This window comes from Tachypleus tridentatus, unplaced genomic scaffold (assembly GCF_004210375.1).
Source record: "Tachypleus tridentatus isolate NWPU-2018 unplaced genomic scaffold, ASM421037v1 Hic_cluster_2, whole genome shotgun sequence".
NCBI classification, from domain to species: domain Eukaryota; kingdom Metazoa; phylum Arthropoda; class Merostomata; order Xiphosura; family Limulidae; genus Tachypleus; species Tachypleus tridentatus.
In genome coordinates, this window is record NW_027467782.1 from 28,387,281 (window position 1) to 28,404,645 (window position 17,365).

The following is a 17,365-nucleotide window of genomic DNA, read 5'->3' on the forward strand; positions in this document are numbered from 1 at the left end:
TTCACCAACCACAGGTAATAGATATAATAAAGACAAAAACAAGAATGTTCATATAATTCAAACATGTAGATGTAATGAAGGTAATAATGAACAGTGGAATGATGACAGCAACACTGAATATTTAACAAGACTATATACAATTACAAACAGTTAATTATTGAATCTTGTGGAGTGTATGATATAATAATCTTTAAAATACATAAAGTATAGTGTTTTCTGCCACAATATCACTACCATCTTGTTAAACCCCTGTAAATAAATGGTAACATGTTAGGTAATTCACTCAGGTGTTCTGCTACTGTAAAGTTATATTTTGTGGAGATATTTAGACAGTATTACTGAGTATTATCCAAAGATTTGTACATTCCGATGTCATGGGTGTCAAGTGACATGAGTCAGTAATAGTGCATGAAGCAGATAGTATTTTTCTGTTTTGTAAGTAAGGTATATTCTATCTCTGTAATGCTAGTGTCATTAACAGTATTGGTTATAATTTCTGATATATATCATTGTTTTCATTATATATACATGTATATTTTTATGATCAGAATTATTTTGTGTTGTTAAGTTATTGATTTAGTCATCAAGTCACACTCTTTTTTCAGGTACTTGATTTAATATTAACAAATGGAAACCAAACAATGAAAATAAAGATAACCTGCCTACAGATTTTCAAGACTTTCTAGACAGGTGTCTAGAAGTGGACGTAAATAAACGCCGCATTGCCTCTGAACTCTTATTAAAGATATGGTATAAATTATTGTTATTTTACTCAGATATTTTGGTTTACTTTGAACCTATTATCTGGATAACATACACCAAAAAGCAGTACCAGTATGTTTAGTTTCATTTAGGCCCATCCTACAGTACTGTGCAAAAGTGTTAGGACAAAGTCAAAAATCAGATTTCAAGCAGTTTTCAAAAAACATATGAAGATAAATCAAAGGTAAAATATCGATATTTTATTATTCTTCACATTCAGTGCAAGAAATATTTAGTGAGAGTTCAACAAACAGTGAATATTTGTTGTGTCTCCTTTTACTTTAATAACTATGGAAAGTCTTTCAGGCTTTGTTACAAGATGTTTAATCACAGTGTCCTTTAGGAGTTTAGTCAAAATGTCTCTGATACACTCCCATATAGTTTCATTGGAAGTAGCTTTTGATTTTTCAAGTTTTTGATTTATGAAATTCCAAATCTGCTCATTTGAGATGGGGCTCTTAGGGAACAATTGTATTATTTTGAATAACTCCAGTGGCTTATTTCTCAGCTAAGTAATTTCTGCATACGTTGGATGAGTGTTTGGGGTCATTATCCTCTTTGTAGTGGAACTGGGTCTGCCATGATGGATCATTATTTAGTGGTCCATTATTCCAACTATTTTGCAGAAATTTCCTGTCATCTCTACAGAAAAACACCTCAAACCATCACATTGCCTCTCCCATGCTTTATCACAGGTTCTGTGCATTGAAATAAGAATCTTTCATCTTTCTTCTGCTGGATGTACAATGTACACTTTGAGTAAACTATTTCAAACTTTGACTTTTCCATCCATATTACTTCTTTTCAATTATCAGCAGTCCGGTTTCTTGTCAATACACGGAGAACAAAGTGAAGGTTTTTTAACTGCTACATGATCAAATATTCTATCATCATTGACTTATCTCGATATTGTAGATCTGGACAAATTTCTTTCATTTGGTACATGGTCATTTATCTCATGCTTGAAACCAGTTTTCTTTCTATCCAGAAGGTTGCATAAACAAAGGTACTTAATGCCAGTATCATTGAATCCAGGTGTTCTGTTTCTTTCCTTCTTTTTTTCCTTCAAGAAAATTAACAGATTGTTTTTCTTAGATTTCTTCTAGAGCAGTAGTATATTGGGTGCCACGACTTCCTATTATTCAGCTTGTTAGATTTTGAAAATAATATCCATTTCTCCTCCATGTAAAAATGTCATTACGAATTAGGAATAAATGAAACTCTTGCTTAGATCAAATTATTATTTTATTTGACACAATGAACATTTATTTATTATGTTTGTTGATAAAAAATGAATAAACGAGAGGAAAGTTGATGTCAAACAGATATGCATTCAGATTCACCCTGATATTTTTGTGAAATCTACATCATTTAGTGTCAGAACTATGTATTATGATCTCACGTATTGCAAGTTGAACTTGCAGTCTGTGAGTTGTGGGTTGAATCCTTGTTCAAACAAACATGCTTGTTTTTTTCAGCTAAGTAGTAATTATAATCAACCCTACTTTTCTTTAATAAAAAGTAACCAAAAGTTGACAGTGGATGCTGATAATTAGCTGCATTTTCTTTTGTCTTTCGTAGCTTCCTCTCTCACTTCATCTCCGAGTTTGTTTTTTTTCTCTAACAAGCTGAAGCTTTGTATGTCCTATCTCATAATTTCAATCTTCTTTTTTCATACTTTACCTTTCTTATTGTTCTATTTTCTATCCACGTCTCACTGATCATCTGTATCTTCATTATTAACAGAAGGAATTATAGAATCTGTCTCTCACTCTACTCTGGATTTTTATTCTAGTCTTTTTGTTGTCCCCATAAAGTTGGGTGGTTCTTATTTTGTCATTTCTTTATCATCTCTGAATCTCTACATGTATTCTTTTCTGCTTCAACTGTTTAGGGCCACCATCTTGCATATTCTTCTTTGGGTGTGTCAGACCATAGACATTTTTGCATCTCCTGCCAGTTTCAACATAGCACAGCCTCTTTCCTCTTTTTGTTGTTTGTCTTTGGCGATCTCACAGACTGGTATGTGAACTAAAAGTAACACATTTGTCTTCCATAACTTATATAATTATGCAGTTTCCTTTTTTCTCTGGATTTTGCCTCCTACCAATTTTTATTCTCCAGTATACCCAGAAGATCTAGTGTGATGACTTTTGTTTGTTTTATTTTCCAGTCATTTTCATGTGGTTTATATATATATTATGGTACCTTGATTAATGTATACATTTCAACACATTGAAAATTCCTCATTGATAAGAAAAATAAAATGAATGGAAGAAGGTGATTGATAGTCATCTGATACAATGTTACATGAAGAACAACATCTTACACTTCTCATTCCTGGTGCCATGGGAAACCTGGCTGTCTTTATCTCACAGGTTTAACTTAACAAGAATCTGTATTGAACACAGGAGAATGGAAAATATTAAACCCATCTCCTCCTTTTAAGTGGCCAGTGTTTAAATGAAAGTTTTCTGGGAATATAATTGACATAGCCAATTCTGAACTCTTATAAAAACAAAACAAATAAAATAGACAATTCTTTCCTGATCTTTCTGACATCCAGTTAATTTTCTTTGCCTTGTCAAGAGAAAACTTGTGCTTATACAGAGATTGTGTGACCTTCCCATTGGTAGAGGGCTACAGCAGTGTGATTGTCATAAGCTGTTATAATGCACGTGAGAGCTTGTTCAAAGTTGATGGCATGTGATAGTTGTATGTAAGTGAATAGCTCTTAGTGGTACAGAGGTAAGTAGCTATATGAAAAATATTTTTACATAAGGGATATTTTAACCCTGTCTCTTGACTATTGAACTATCCCAGAATAAGTTAAAAATATTATAATGTTACTTGTCATTGTAGTTTGTGCAAACTAAGTTTTACTCTGGACAAAAGTTTAAGGAAAATAAATTTTGAATGTGATTACCAAGTTACAGATAAATATATTTCACTTGTAAAGGGTTCAACAATTCTTGTTTTAGGAATTTGATTTGGTTTTAGGACTCACAGTATCAAGATAATTATACTCACTATAAGTATACAAGTATAAAGGTAGAAACTTTTATTTCAAGTCAATTTGAATTGCTATTGGTTGTGGAACATCTGTTAATTAGAAGGTTTGTTTGAAGTTCCTTCAGCATGAACCTTATTTAAGTTTCTAAAAAGCAGAAATTTCATACCTTCTATACTTATGTTAAATAGTATTCCTGATGAAATATAGTGTGCATGTTGTTGTATATAAGATTTCTAAGACAAATGTTTTTATTTTTTTTCTTACTCTTTCAGTAAGAGGGAATTGTTCAGTGATGGCATTAATCTTTACACTGAAAAGTGTGATACTCAAAACACAGCTCGGAGGGACTCCAAGTTCCTGTAGAAAAGAACAGGAAAGTTTCGAACCCACAGTGACTTGGAATCTCCTGTCTATTAAAAAAGTTTTAATAAAAATGGGCAAATGACCACATCACCCATGTACATGGAGGTCTCACAAAATGTCATACCTCCATGTTGTATCATAAGCCTTTTCAATGTCAAAGAGTATTGATACAAGATTTTTTTTTAAAAAAAACCTCTCTGATTGACGTTTCAAGTCGAATCAGGTGATCCATGGTAGAGCTCTGTTGTCGGAACCCACACTGGGTGAACGAGAGGAGGTAGTTTGATTCGAGGGACCCAGGCGACAGGTGGAGAGAACAAACAGTGATAGTATGACCCAAGGAAACACGGATGGCAACGGCCCTTAAAGGTGTGTAGAGTGGCATATGTCAGGCAACTATGACGTGACGTCTTTAAGTGGCAGAACCTCTGACACTAGAAACATCGGAGAGGGTTTAGAATGTACGGCCGTTCCCTGCAATTAAGGTAACCTGCCTTGATGGTGGCAGGTGCACGTGGTGATGTAAATGTCAGAATGAGGATATTGTTCGGTATTGTAACTCAATTTTTGTGAGTGGAGATACGCCTCAATGCAGAAACTCGAGTGGAGAACCTAGCTGGAATCTCTGATTTGGAGATGTTTTTCAAATCCTTCTCAACAATAACTGTTGGATGTTTCCACTGATATGTCTCCAGATCAAAGCTTCTTTTCTGACTTTGGAGAACTAGCAAGTCCCTCCAGTCCCTTCTGAATAAAAAAAGGAGGACATTTACTCTCAAGGTTTCTCTGAAAGAGAATGTAGGATAAGAAAATGAGGTACAACTGGTGGTACAGATGTTGAAGATTGCTGATCAGAATCTTCAAGACGTAATTGTTTTTCTATTGACTGTTTTTTCACTATTTTATTTAAATTTATGTTTAAATTTATTTCTCTTCCATAAGAGAAAAGAAAATTTTTGTGCCCTCTGACCCCACCCACCATAGAGCCCTATAAGGAGACGCACTACAATGTCAAGCAAGGACACTGCAGCAACGACAGGGTTTCGTGAGCACTACACCCAAACACCTGTTAAGAACTTTCAACACTGGTACCTGGTTGACCATAGCCCAAGTGAACCAGCTGATTGATCCAAGGGGGGCCACCCCAAGGCTGTCTGTCTATAGGAATTCAAGGTCAAAGTGGTGTGTTATGGTTGGACCCCCAACCAACAGGATCCTCTCCTCCCCTTCACGGGTTACCACACACTGTAAACACGTGGGTGGATGTTTAGATCCCAGAAGAGGTAATCTGAAAGAACAGAACCTTCCCTGGGAGATCCCCTCACCACGTAAAGGAGTTCACACTGAGGGGTGAGAATAAGAAGTGCAGTAAATATTAAAATAAAGAAATGAAGTTGTTGTGTGGAATAAAATACAGAATGTGAAATATCAATTTTTCGAATCAATTATATACGTGTGTGCGTGTATAACAAATACTTAAAGAAACACATTACGGATACTGCGCACACGAAATTTGTGACCATAATGATGACGACCAGAGCACAAAACTTTAATGATACTAAGAATTATCACAGAGAATATTAGGAAGGAAAGTAAATAACGTTTTTTGCAAAAAGTTGTTATTTGGTTTGAGGAAAAGAACTCGCCAATTTATGCCTTTTTTCAATGTCAATATTTTAATATTTGAAGCAATCCAAAGTTGACTATGTGAAAAATGGCTTAACAGCTCCATGTAACAATCATTACCTACATCTACGAAATTGGAAAAGTTTCAAAACTTGGACACTCGGTTTCGGATAATTAACATGCTGAGAGAGTCACTATTTGTTAATCTTTGACAACAAGAAATGCTCATGAATCAGTTCTGAAAAAAATTCTCAGTGACAACGAGAAGTTTTTTTGTTTTTTTTGTAATCAACATAACGTAAAAGACAATTGTTGAATCTCTGTTACACACCTGTACCAACACCGAAGAATGGCTGATATCCAAAAAAAAAAAGTTTTGCCTTGTGTTTGGTGAGATCTGGGAAGTGCAGTTTATCACAAAATTTCGGATCCAAATCACATCTGAAAGATATTGTCATCAGTTGAAGTGCTAACACCAAGCACTGATAAGGAAAAGAACTGCATTAGTCAATATAGAATACTAATGTTTTTTCACCACTTAAGATTGTGTTTTGAATTCTACACACTTCATAAATGACCCAAAAAAAACTTCAGGCCTTAAAATGGGAAGTTGTGCCTCATCGATCCTATTCACTAGAAACTGCTCCATCTGATTATCATATTTTAAGATTCTCACGGCATTACTAAGATGAAAAAATGTATATTAAAAACGAGGAACTCAAAACTGACTTAAGATTGTTTTTTGAATCCATAATAAAGGAATTTTGTTCACGTGGAATCCATAACTTACTTAAAATATGGAATAATGACATATAAAATGAAGTCAAATACAGTGGTATCTCGATTCTTGAATGACTCCATTCCTGAACTATTCGGTTTTCGAACATATTCTTTGAGAAAAAAATGTTTCGGTTGTCGAACATAAACTCGGTTCCCGAACAAAGCTGTTGTGGCCTAAATCCCTGAAATAACCCGACTGATGAGCTGAACGACCCTTCGACCACTTTTCGGCCCATGCCAAGTTTGCCCAAAACATTTTATCCACACCTGTCGCTCAGTCCACACCCCCACTAAAATCTGTTGTAAACGTTTTCGTTTGTTTTTTTCTAAATATTCTGATTCAGAACGATAATCTAATGCTGCGGTTGCATTCTTAAAAGCCACATTAAACTGTAAATCAAGCATGTCAACGGCAAATAACAATATATCTCAACCTGATGAAAATACATAGAAATGGAACCAAACGTCGTTTAAACTATTCGTCTCAAGGAAGGTAAACCATTTCCATAAATTTCTACTTGGTACTATTATCTCGACGTATTTCGTAAAAAGAATATTAATTTTTATTTCATTAATATTTTAAGTGATTCTGAATACCAATGTTTTCTTCTTATAATCCATAGATGTTCTGGTGAAGTCCATATTGACTTTTTAAAGTAATATATCCAACAACTTATTTCTGAATCATCACTTCACTGATTATATGGTCCAAAGCACACAAGAAATAATATATATATGTAAGTGTTGAAATTACACCCACTAACTGTTGCTTCAATTTTCTGAGCATTTAACACCAGAGAATGAGTCATTTTATCCTACATTTCTGGTGTAACAGACAAAAATAGGAAATATTAAATAAATTGAAATATATGGGTCTCATCTGTTGTGAATAATATACATAAGAAGCTTGGTAATTTGACGTTTAAAGGACACCACATGAGATCTCACGGTAAACTTTTCACTAAAGCAGACTGTTTGCTCATCAGAGGTAATTTATCTTTACTTGTGTGTTTTCTTATAGCAAAGCCACATGGGGCTATCTGCTGAGCCCACCGAGTGGAATCGAACTCCTGATTTTAGCGTTGTTAACTTTACTTATTTTGACAAATATTCTAGATTACGATAAATTTTTCTCAAAGTCTTTTCTGAGTGGTCAGTCATTGATGAGAGGATAAGAAAAGTTGTAAGTTTTCAAATGTTCAAATACTGTTACCCTTTACCCGTGATTTATATAATATAATCATTAAAACGAAATATAAACCATACTAAAATACACGCTAGTTCACGCCAAATCATGTTGTTTCAACTTTAAATGAAGTGAATGATGTTTGTGTCACGATTTTCTTTGAAGATTCTTCTTACGTATATCTTCTTTGATGATTCTGGCGTCAGAGACTATTAAGGTTCAGATATATTCACATCTAATTAAGAGATGCTGACCAAAAGGGATGAAATCAGTCTTCACCTATCTACTCTAAATCAAATAAAAGGATTGATTCCACTCTAAAATTACCCCCATAGCTGAAGATACAAATCGTGTTCAGCGACATATCGTAGCTCGAACCTTCGATCTTCTAATATGTACAAAACATACATTAAAAAAAATTAGAATGAATTAATATAAATCGCTTGTGTAAGATATTCTAATGTAGGTTCTTTAAAGTGTTTATTGCTCTTTAAACAATTGTTTATACAAAACACTTGGGAAAAAAAAACCTTCGAAGAATCTTTTATTCGGAAATTTAACAGTAATCTTCAGCTAGGACAGCAGTAAGTCTACGGATTTACAACACTAAAATAAGGGTTTCGATTCTCTTCGATGGACACAGGAGATAGCACGATGTGGCTTTAAACACGTGTGTATTTTTAAAATAATTTTTTTGAGCTACAGATACAATAAAGACTTTACTTCTACATAGAATGAGGAATAGCAGAATTACGAAACTGTTTTTTATTCAGATTACATAAATTTTTCATTATTTTATTTCTTCTTTAAACGTTTATTCAATTAGTAATTTTAACATCAATATCAATTTTTAACATAGAGCTGTGAACTTCAAGGAAGCAGTCATGGAGATTGTACTGTTCTCAAATGACATCAGCAAAAACTATTAATTCTAATAATAATAGTACACGTAAATTTGAAACTGGTAACTATTAAGTTTAATTTAAATTAAAAAAAAACATGTTTTCTAAAATTTTAATCTCTTAAAAATACGGTGAACTGCATTTTTAATTTTAGTCGTGTTTGGCCTTGGTTGTTCTTCCCAAATGATGCGTTGTCTGTAAAGTAACCATTGGGTTGTGAGATTTTCAGTTGATCTATTGCGCCACTCAGAAGAACACGTAATGGTGTATCCTTGTCTTGACACAAACTGAAACAGAGTGCCATTATATAATGCCTTTACAAACTTGTAATACTTTTTAAAACACATGGACACCTTTTATCCAAGATTTATAAATTGGTTGTCAGCCTTTGGTTTCACTTTGGTAAAATTTCCATCAAACTTTTCTTTGAGCCGTGAATCGTCATTAAATATCTACGATCAGTAAATTCCGTTTGAAAGACTAAAGTTTCATCAATGCAGCTGATGAAATCATCCTCACGCTCTTTTTGAAATTGAAGAAGAGTGAAGTTTTGTGAAACAAGAACTTCTGCCAGTTCAGTTTCATAGTATTTAATTCCTTGCAGGAATGTGTTAATATTCCCATCATCTCCAGGAATAATGAAATGTTTTGTCTTCATATAATGAATAAAGAAAGGGAACATGGTCCCACCTCCTTGAAACTGATATTTCTTATCTTTAGGCAGATGCCAAGGTCGTTGACGTGCTGGAGTGGTAAGGGAACTGTCTATTTCACTCTTGGAGAGCTTTTCAACTGGAATCCTGTGTCTGATTCCATTGATACTCAAACGTATTGTTTTTATTCCTTCAGGAAACATGGCAAAATATCAAGCTATAGCAACTTATTTCACTTGAGATTCTTATTTCCCAGATTCCTATTATTTTAATTGCTGTCGTTCATTGACTTGTCACGTAGAAACTATATTTCGTAAACGTGTTCGTCTTTCCGTATCTAAGCATTACCTTTTAATTATTGTGACGTCATGTATTGTTTTATCAATAAACGACAACAGCCAATAATATTTAAACATTCACAAATATTATTGTCGAGTGAAATAATAACTATCATTGAATAAATTTTCCTTCCACGTTTTGTCATTTCTTGACCAATCAACACAAAACTTGACACTAAGGGAAGGCAAGCGCAAATAGTCCTCACGTAGATTTGCACGAAATTAAGAAATTAAATAACCAAACTGTAGCCAATCATTTCAAACGGTCCGGCTGAAGCGTTCGACTCGTAATTCGAGAGTCGCGGGTTCGAATCCTCGTCACACCAAACATATCCTATCAGCCCTGGGGCGTTATTATGTTTCAATCAATCCCACTATTCGTTGGTAAAAGAGTTGGCGGTGGGTGGTGATGACAAGCTGCCTTCCTTCTGGTGTTAAATTAGGGACGGCTAGCGCAAATACCTTTAGTGTAGCTTTACGCGAAATTCAGAAACAAAACAAAGTATGAAAAATAGCAAATCATTTCACTTTTACTGGCGGCTATGCGTAGGAACTTATTTGATAAGCTTTTCATGAAAACTTCTGAAACAAACCAAACTTTGAAAGGTACTTTGTCAGAAAAAATGTGCAATTTTATGTGTATGTACGTGCACTTATCACAGTTTGAAAATGATAAAAAATATATTTTTAAACTATTATTACATGTTTTGAAATCAGTTAAATTTTACAAATAGGTTTATTCTAAAGAAACACATTTATTAATTTTGTTTGTACTTCTTTAAAATGTGATCTACGTAGAGTCGTCACAAACGCAACTTGACTGTGATTGGCGAAACCAATTCAAAGGTGAAAGTTGTGAATATATGGCGGCATGCTAGAGTTAGGATGTAATTTGTGAGTGTCGTCATTGAAGTTTGTAGTTAGCGTTAATAATTTGATTCCTGTTAATTAAATTTTTCATGTATCATTACAATAATATATTATTAATCTGCGCTTACAAGAGTATCTTCATCGTGCGGACATATTTGATACCTAAACTTTGAAGAAAAAATAGATTATGACACAGAATCCGATTCACATTGAATGAAATTGGATGTCTGATTCGATTTCGAGCCAAATTTAGCTATTTGGAAACTGAAGTGACACATCAACTTGTGATGTATATGTAGCCCTCTTGTATCCAGACTTAGATTTAATCATAATTTTAAGTACATATTTTAAGGTATTAGTAATAATGCGCGAAGGAAGTTGTAATAATGTGATAAAAATGTAGTAATCATTAAGAGTTTGTTTGTTTTGAATTTCGCGCTAAGCTACTCGAGGGCTATGCGCTCATCGCCCCTACTTCAGCAGTGTGAGACAACAGAGAAAGCAACTCGTTATCACCACCCTCCGCCAACTCTTGGGCTTCTTTTTTACCAACAAATAGTGAGATTGATCGTAACCTTATAACTCCCCCACGGCTGAAAGGGCAAGCATGTTTGGTGCAACAGGGATTCGAAACCGCGACCCACAGATTTCGAGTCAAACGCCTCCACCACCTGACCATGCCAGGCCACCAAGTTAGAGTAAGACTTAAGAGAATTTAAATTAGTTTGGTTCAGAATATCAGTGGGAATGATAATGTATTAACAATAATTTGAGTAAATGAATAACATATATTGCCTACAATATTTACAGGGCCATTTTTCTCTTGTTTTATAATTTTAATTTTGGTAGTTGAGTACTTGTAATTAAACTATGAATTATGATGTTCTTGCATAATGTTTGAGGTCCATCAAATAGCATAATATTTAGTGCTAAATATTTTTACTGACAGTATAATAATGTTTGGTACTTAGAAGTTTTTACAATGTTAATAAAGTGTTTATTTTCTTACTTATTTATAATATTGTTTGTGAGGTTTATGCAATTTTTAAAGGCATTCTGTGTTGATGTTAATCATTTTAATATTTTTGTATCATTCTGCATGAAACTTAATTATTATATTAGTTGGAAGAAGAGTATGGTGAAAAGTATACATCATTTGATTAGAATAACCATAATAATTTATGTTAAGTTTATCAGTGTCTTATTTTGGGATATTTAATATTTATATGTATCAAAAGCTAGTTTGTATACTTCTAGGGGATCTGTATAGGCCTAAATGGAGAAACCTTGATAGTTATGCAAATTATACCTTTTTCTTACATTAATGATGCATTTGTAAAGGCAGAAATGGAATATCAGTAATCACAGTGATAAGTGTGTATTAATTTGTTATATCTCAAAAACAAATTTTAAAAAAATGCTGCATTGATTGAAAATTTCCCAGGGTACAAGCTACAGTGTAGGATCATAATATGTACCCTAGGGTTTTGAGGTGACTGAAGAAATAGGACCCACACCACAGTGGAGATACACTGTCTATCAGTCTTAACCTCCATTCACCAGTCTCATATAAGAAATAGAGTAGCAACACATACAGAATTAGAAGTAGAAGTTAGGACAGTGAGACATGGGTGCTTAAGCCCACAACTTCCTACATGTGAAAATGATGTGGGACATGTGTTTACACATAAAAACTACACACATGATTTATAAAATACAATGCAACAACTGTCATGACTTTTACATTGGGGAAAGAAGCAGAAAAATGGAAACTAGATTCAAAGAACACAAAAAACTATCTTTGCACGTTTTTCAATATAACAAATGTCGTAAACACATTATCATAGGAGACTCCCAGATGCTAAGTAGGAAAACAAATGCAAAATCAAAGAAGCTCTACTTATAGATATAAAATTAGAAATTAGGAAAGAGAGGTGTGGGTGTTCAAGTCCATAACTTCTCATGTTTTTGAGTAAAAACAAACTAGTATAATTTGTTAGAGGTTTAGGTTTGCTGTTTTAATGGAGTCATTCCTTCTGATTTTACACATTTCACTATTTAACTTCATTAAAATGTATTTATTTTCACTAATACATGTTAACAATTGTGATAAAAATACTGACAGAAACAGGTCACAACTTCATGTTGCAGAACAAAAGTGTAAAATGTTTATCAAACAAATTCAAGTATTTGGAAAGACTTGAGACCTACTAGAGCGATAGCTCTGATGATAAAATGATGCTTTTGAGAAAGTCTTTAAAAGATTTAATGAATGAACACAAATTTGGAAAATGTTTTTCACTGATAAGATCAACAGTAGAGTTGTTTTATGGAGGATTAGACACTTGTTCTGCAAATATTAAGGCTAATTTGTGACACCTTTACTATTTTTATTATAAGAGCAAAGAAAATTAGCTTATCAAAATATGTTCTATGATTTAAAAAATTTAAGAATTGGTTTTATGGTGAATCATACCATCTCAGTGCATGCATCGTAAGTAGGGTCTTTCACTGTCTTTTCATCCTTACTTATAGACATGGAATTGGTCTCTGTTGGTACTACATTTTGTAGTCAGTGAACAAATTTTCAATATCTTGTACATATGTGAACTACTATTTCTGTCGTTATCATGAAGTTAGAAACAATTGAGGAATGTTATGAAGAAAAAAGTATTTAAATATGATTGTTTGGAAAGTTTTGAAACATTCTGTTGTGTATTGGGGGGAAGGGAGTTTCTTCTGGAAGTGGAATTTTATGTTTAAGAATTAAGAGGATTTCTTAAACTTTCAGTTGGTATGGATAAACCTACGCTACATCATATGTATGAAAAAATTGCATTATAAAGGTACTTGTCTCAGTTTATGATGACAGTATTGTTTGTTTATTTAATATAACCTTCCAGTGTATACAAATAATTTGTGGTCTACACAGAAATGACTTGAAGTTTCCCTCTTCATGTTATTGTAGCATGTATTGTAGTCCCAATTGCATGCTAAACAACTGAGAGAACTGTTTAGAACTGGAAAATTTACAACTTGAATTACTGTAGTATTTCTCTTAATGTTGTAGACTTGATGTAAACTTTGGTTTTATGCTATTTATGTGTTGTTTTTTTAAACATTATTTTGTTTTACCTCAATTTCCTTTTATGAATTTTACTAAATTTACTTTTAACTTTTTACTGGATGTTTGACATAGAAAGCCTAACTGCTTTGTGCTATAAAACACTAAATCAACTAACCAACCAATCTCTCAGAAACACTGACAAAACTCCCTTGCTACTTCTGATAGATTGTCCATATCAACAAACATATTATCACTGTGGATATTGTCTTGTGTAATATTTTCTTTGGTACAGTACCTTCAAAAGTATACAAATGTCTAGATTTTCTCTTAGAAGCACCTTGCATCATGGAATCATGCTTAGATGTTAGCTTCAAAACTGGTACTTGCACTATAAGTATCAACAGCATTTTGCTACCGAGTGATTATCTTGTGCTGCTACTAATCTTATTAGTCTTTTTTCAGTTGCTTGTTTCTTGTGTATCTGTTGCCATGAAACTTCCTGGTTTCTGATTTGTGAGGACCATGCTTCATGTCCAAATTAAAATATTCAGGAATTACAAGGGTAATAAACATTTTTGTTGGACTACATGAATAAGTAAAAGTATTTTCTTTGTTTAACACATAGAGTTTAACATTTTTGATTGACTCGTCAATAAAAGGTTATTGATAAAGTCCATTGAAAGGAAGTAGTAATAAGAAAATCTACATTTTGATAATAAGGAGGAATTACAGACAAACTGTGTAAAATTCTTAACAAAAATGGATAAAAACAATTGTGGATCACACTGCCATGAACATGGAATGTAAACAGGGCATTTAAATAGAAAATCTTTTAGCTTTCATACATTTTAAGGGTTTACTGTGGTTCTCAGAGTTTTTGATAAGACATTGAAAATATAGGGGCTAAGAATTCAAAATATGCAAAACATTATTTGTAATATTTTTTGATATTTTAAGGGAACATGTTACTGTAAAATTAAGAACAGGGAATTCTAGGTGTGATTGATCTGTTTATTTACTGATTCAGCCCCTAAGGTGCCTTTCAAGATGAAAATTTCAGTTAGAGTTATTCTGGTAGAAATTATTTTTACTGTACTTAATCTTTCTGAACTGTAGTTGATTATTAGAAAGTACCAAAGTATTTAGAGTTGTAATACTTCACTTACGTTTCTTATACAACCACAAAAAGCAAATATTTGGCTGTGAATATAGATAGTTTTTCTAAAAGTTCTTTAAACACATTTTAAGGGTGTTGAGTGTTGATATAATTACTGGAACATTCTTTATCATAAAAACTTTTGTTCTTGAGAATGATTGCATGAGAGATTGAAATGTTGTACTTGTTTTTTAAATATTCCTTCTTACTGTAAAAGGTGTAACTTCCAATAATCTTACAGCAGTGTTGGTATTATGAGTACTTATCACATTTCCAAAGAGTTTTCCCTTTTTATGCACTTGTTAAGAGCAGAATAACTTTATAACACCCCTATGTCAAAAGTTTGAATGAGTTATTCATGTGTTTGCACTTGTTAACAGAGTTCTTAGAATTCTTGCACTATTACCAGCAGCACAGTGTGTGGACTTTTAATGCCAGAAAATTGGTTCTGTGTTCTGATACACATGGTGGGTAAAGCAAAGATAGCCTATTGTGTATATTTGTGCTTAATTACAAACACATTAATTAGAATTCAACAAAACATTTAGTTTCTGAACAGAATTTAAAAAAAATATATACAACAGACATAATTGAAACACAAATTAAATTTTTATTTTCTTATTCATAATTGTATGCAGTGGACAGACATCTATATTCACAAATAATATTATCCTAGAAGTAAAATGTGTAAAAAATTGAAATATATAGAGTTGACATTTCAAGTCATAGTCTTAAACTGATGACATTTGAATTCATGTTTGGAAAATTCCTTGTAAACAAATTTTTCAATATTTGTGTATAGTAAGAGATATGATATCAGCTTGGTGAATAAGTATGACTTGTATAGAGATTTCTAAAGCTAACTGTGATAGAAAATTGGCTCAGCTCAATGCAAACCTAACTGACAGCTGTCTGTTGTTTTCAAGTAATGTTATTATAAAGTTGATAGTGTTGTTACATTTATTAAACAACAACAAATTAAAATCAAACTTCTTTAAAGTCTCTGTTTGTATGAAATTTTCCTTTAAGTATTGTATAAGAAAGATTTAATACCAAACTTAAAATACTGAGTAACGATGTGTGGTTGTGAACAAATTTTGCACTGTGTCTTTTTGTGTAAGTATTAAAATTGATGTGTGGGTTAAAGATAAAAAAGTAGTTATATTTTAGTGTCTTTATTTTTCTTTCAGGTAAATAAAAAGTATTACATTTGTTCAGAAAGTGAGATAGAAAAATAACACTTTCATTTAATATATATTAATTAGAGCATAACCTACTATTTTGTAACTTTGATCTTCATCTACATATTCAGGTTAAGTGAATGGATCATTATGATATAATTTTTGAGCAACAAAATCTTTGAAAATGCAGAATAACTTTTTCATAAACAAGTACTTGTGTTGAGCTGCACCTCATGTTTAAATGTTCTAATGCTGTGTTTTTATCACCCAGATAAATCATGATTCTAGCCTATCTAAAAGTTTACATTGGATTATACACTCCTTTCTTACATGTGGTAAAGCAGAATTTTGTATTATATCAGTGGTGTTGTCCCATGACTATCTGCACAAACAGAAACAAGCTTCAACATGCTGGGCATTGTCTGTGTGAATTGAACCATCTGCCAAGATTCTATGATTTTGAATGTATGTGAGGACACTCTTGTAAGTGAAAAGTAAGTTAATTTCTATAGTATTTAGTATCTGCTTAGTTTCATGTAACTTTAATAAGTTTAAACATTTCAAATCACTTGTCATTCAGTTTGTTGAAAAGTTTGGTACCATTCAGCAATTTAACCAGCATTTATTTATTAGCATGTTAAGGTAATTAAAAAACAATGCTCGCCAAAATGAATAGTGATATTTATATATATATAGACCAAAATTTCCATGTTACTCACATACCACACTCAGTTATTTATTGAGTCTTGGAATTTAAAATGTATTTATTAATAATTAAGCATGTGAAAGTAATTTGCTTCAGTTTAAATTATCTAAGTTTTGAATAAGGCTTAATTGGAACTGAGAATGTCTTTTTATGTGTATATTTTAATTTATAATACATTTTCATATTCCTATCTTTTTATAATAAGTGAATATTGTTTTTGATTATTTTCATTTTCAGTTTAACATGTGTAAAGAATAGATGTAGATGCCTTAATGCAGAGAAAAGTGATGGAATGTAGAAATAAACATAATACATTGAATAGTTATATAGTTTAACATTTAGGGTGGCTTAAAGCTATGAGATGGGTTAAAAAGTAACTTATCAAAATAGTTTATTAAAAACATTAAATAAGTACAAGGTGTGCCAATTGTTCTTACAAGGCTGTCCTTAAATATCCTTTTCTGAGAAAGTAGAGATTTTATTCAGAAAAAAAACATTGATTCCTCTTTTAAGTTCTCTGAAAGTTATGACCACCACTAGTGCAAACAATAAATAATTCCATAAATTAAATCACACTAATTTAAAAATAAGTCTTGCTGGTACCTTGCCATTATTATTTAAATTTTAACATTGTGCCCTCTTGTCATAATGGGGTATAAACATTGTTTAATGAAATTTAGTCAACTTATTCTAACTTTGGTAGTGAGGAAAGCTGAAGAATACTAGTAAATAAAAGGCTGTTACTGATGGAATTTTGGCAAG

General features: G+C 32.4%; 1 protein-coding gene across 9 annotated transcripts in view; it reads left to right on the plus strand.

Moving 5' to 3' along the window:
- The window catches only part of LOC143243018 (uncharacterized), a 224,325-nt gene that overhangs the window by 22,857 nt on the left and 184,103 nt on the right, over nt 1-17,365 (plus strand). For 2 of the 9 annotated variants that reach the window (XR_013023726.1, XR_013023725.1), the window contains exons 5-6: nt 14,023-14,122; nt 16,260-16,391. The exons of 1 other annotated variant lie outside the window; for it this stretch is intronic. Coding sequence is in view for 2 of the 8 variants with exons in the window: in XM_076486656.1 (XP_076342771.1) it covers nt 4,048-4,138 (91 nt within the window). In the remaining 6 variants the exon portion in view is untranslated. Of the gene's footprint in view, nt 1-605; nt 11,192-14,022; nt 14,123-15,096; nt 15,184-16,168; nt 16,392-17,365 lie in introns of those variants that run through there. 6 more of the 9 variants (XR_013023719.1, XR_013023727.1, XM_076486657.1 and 3 more) reach the window with 6 other exon arrangements.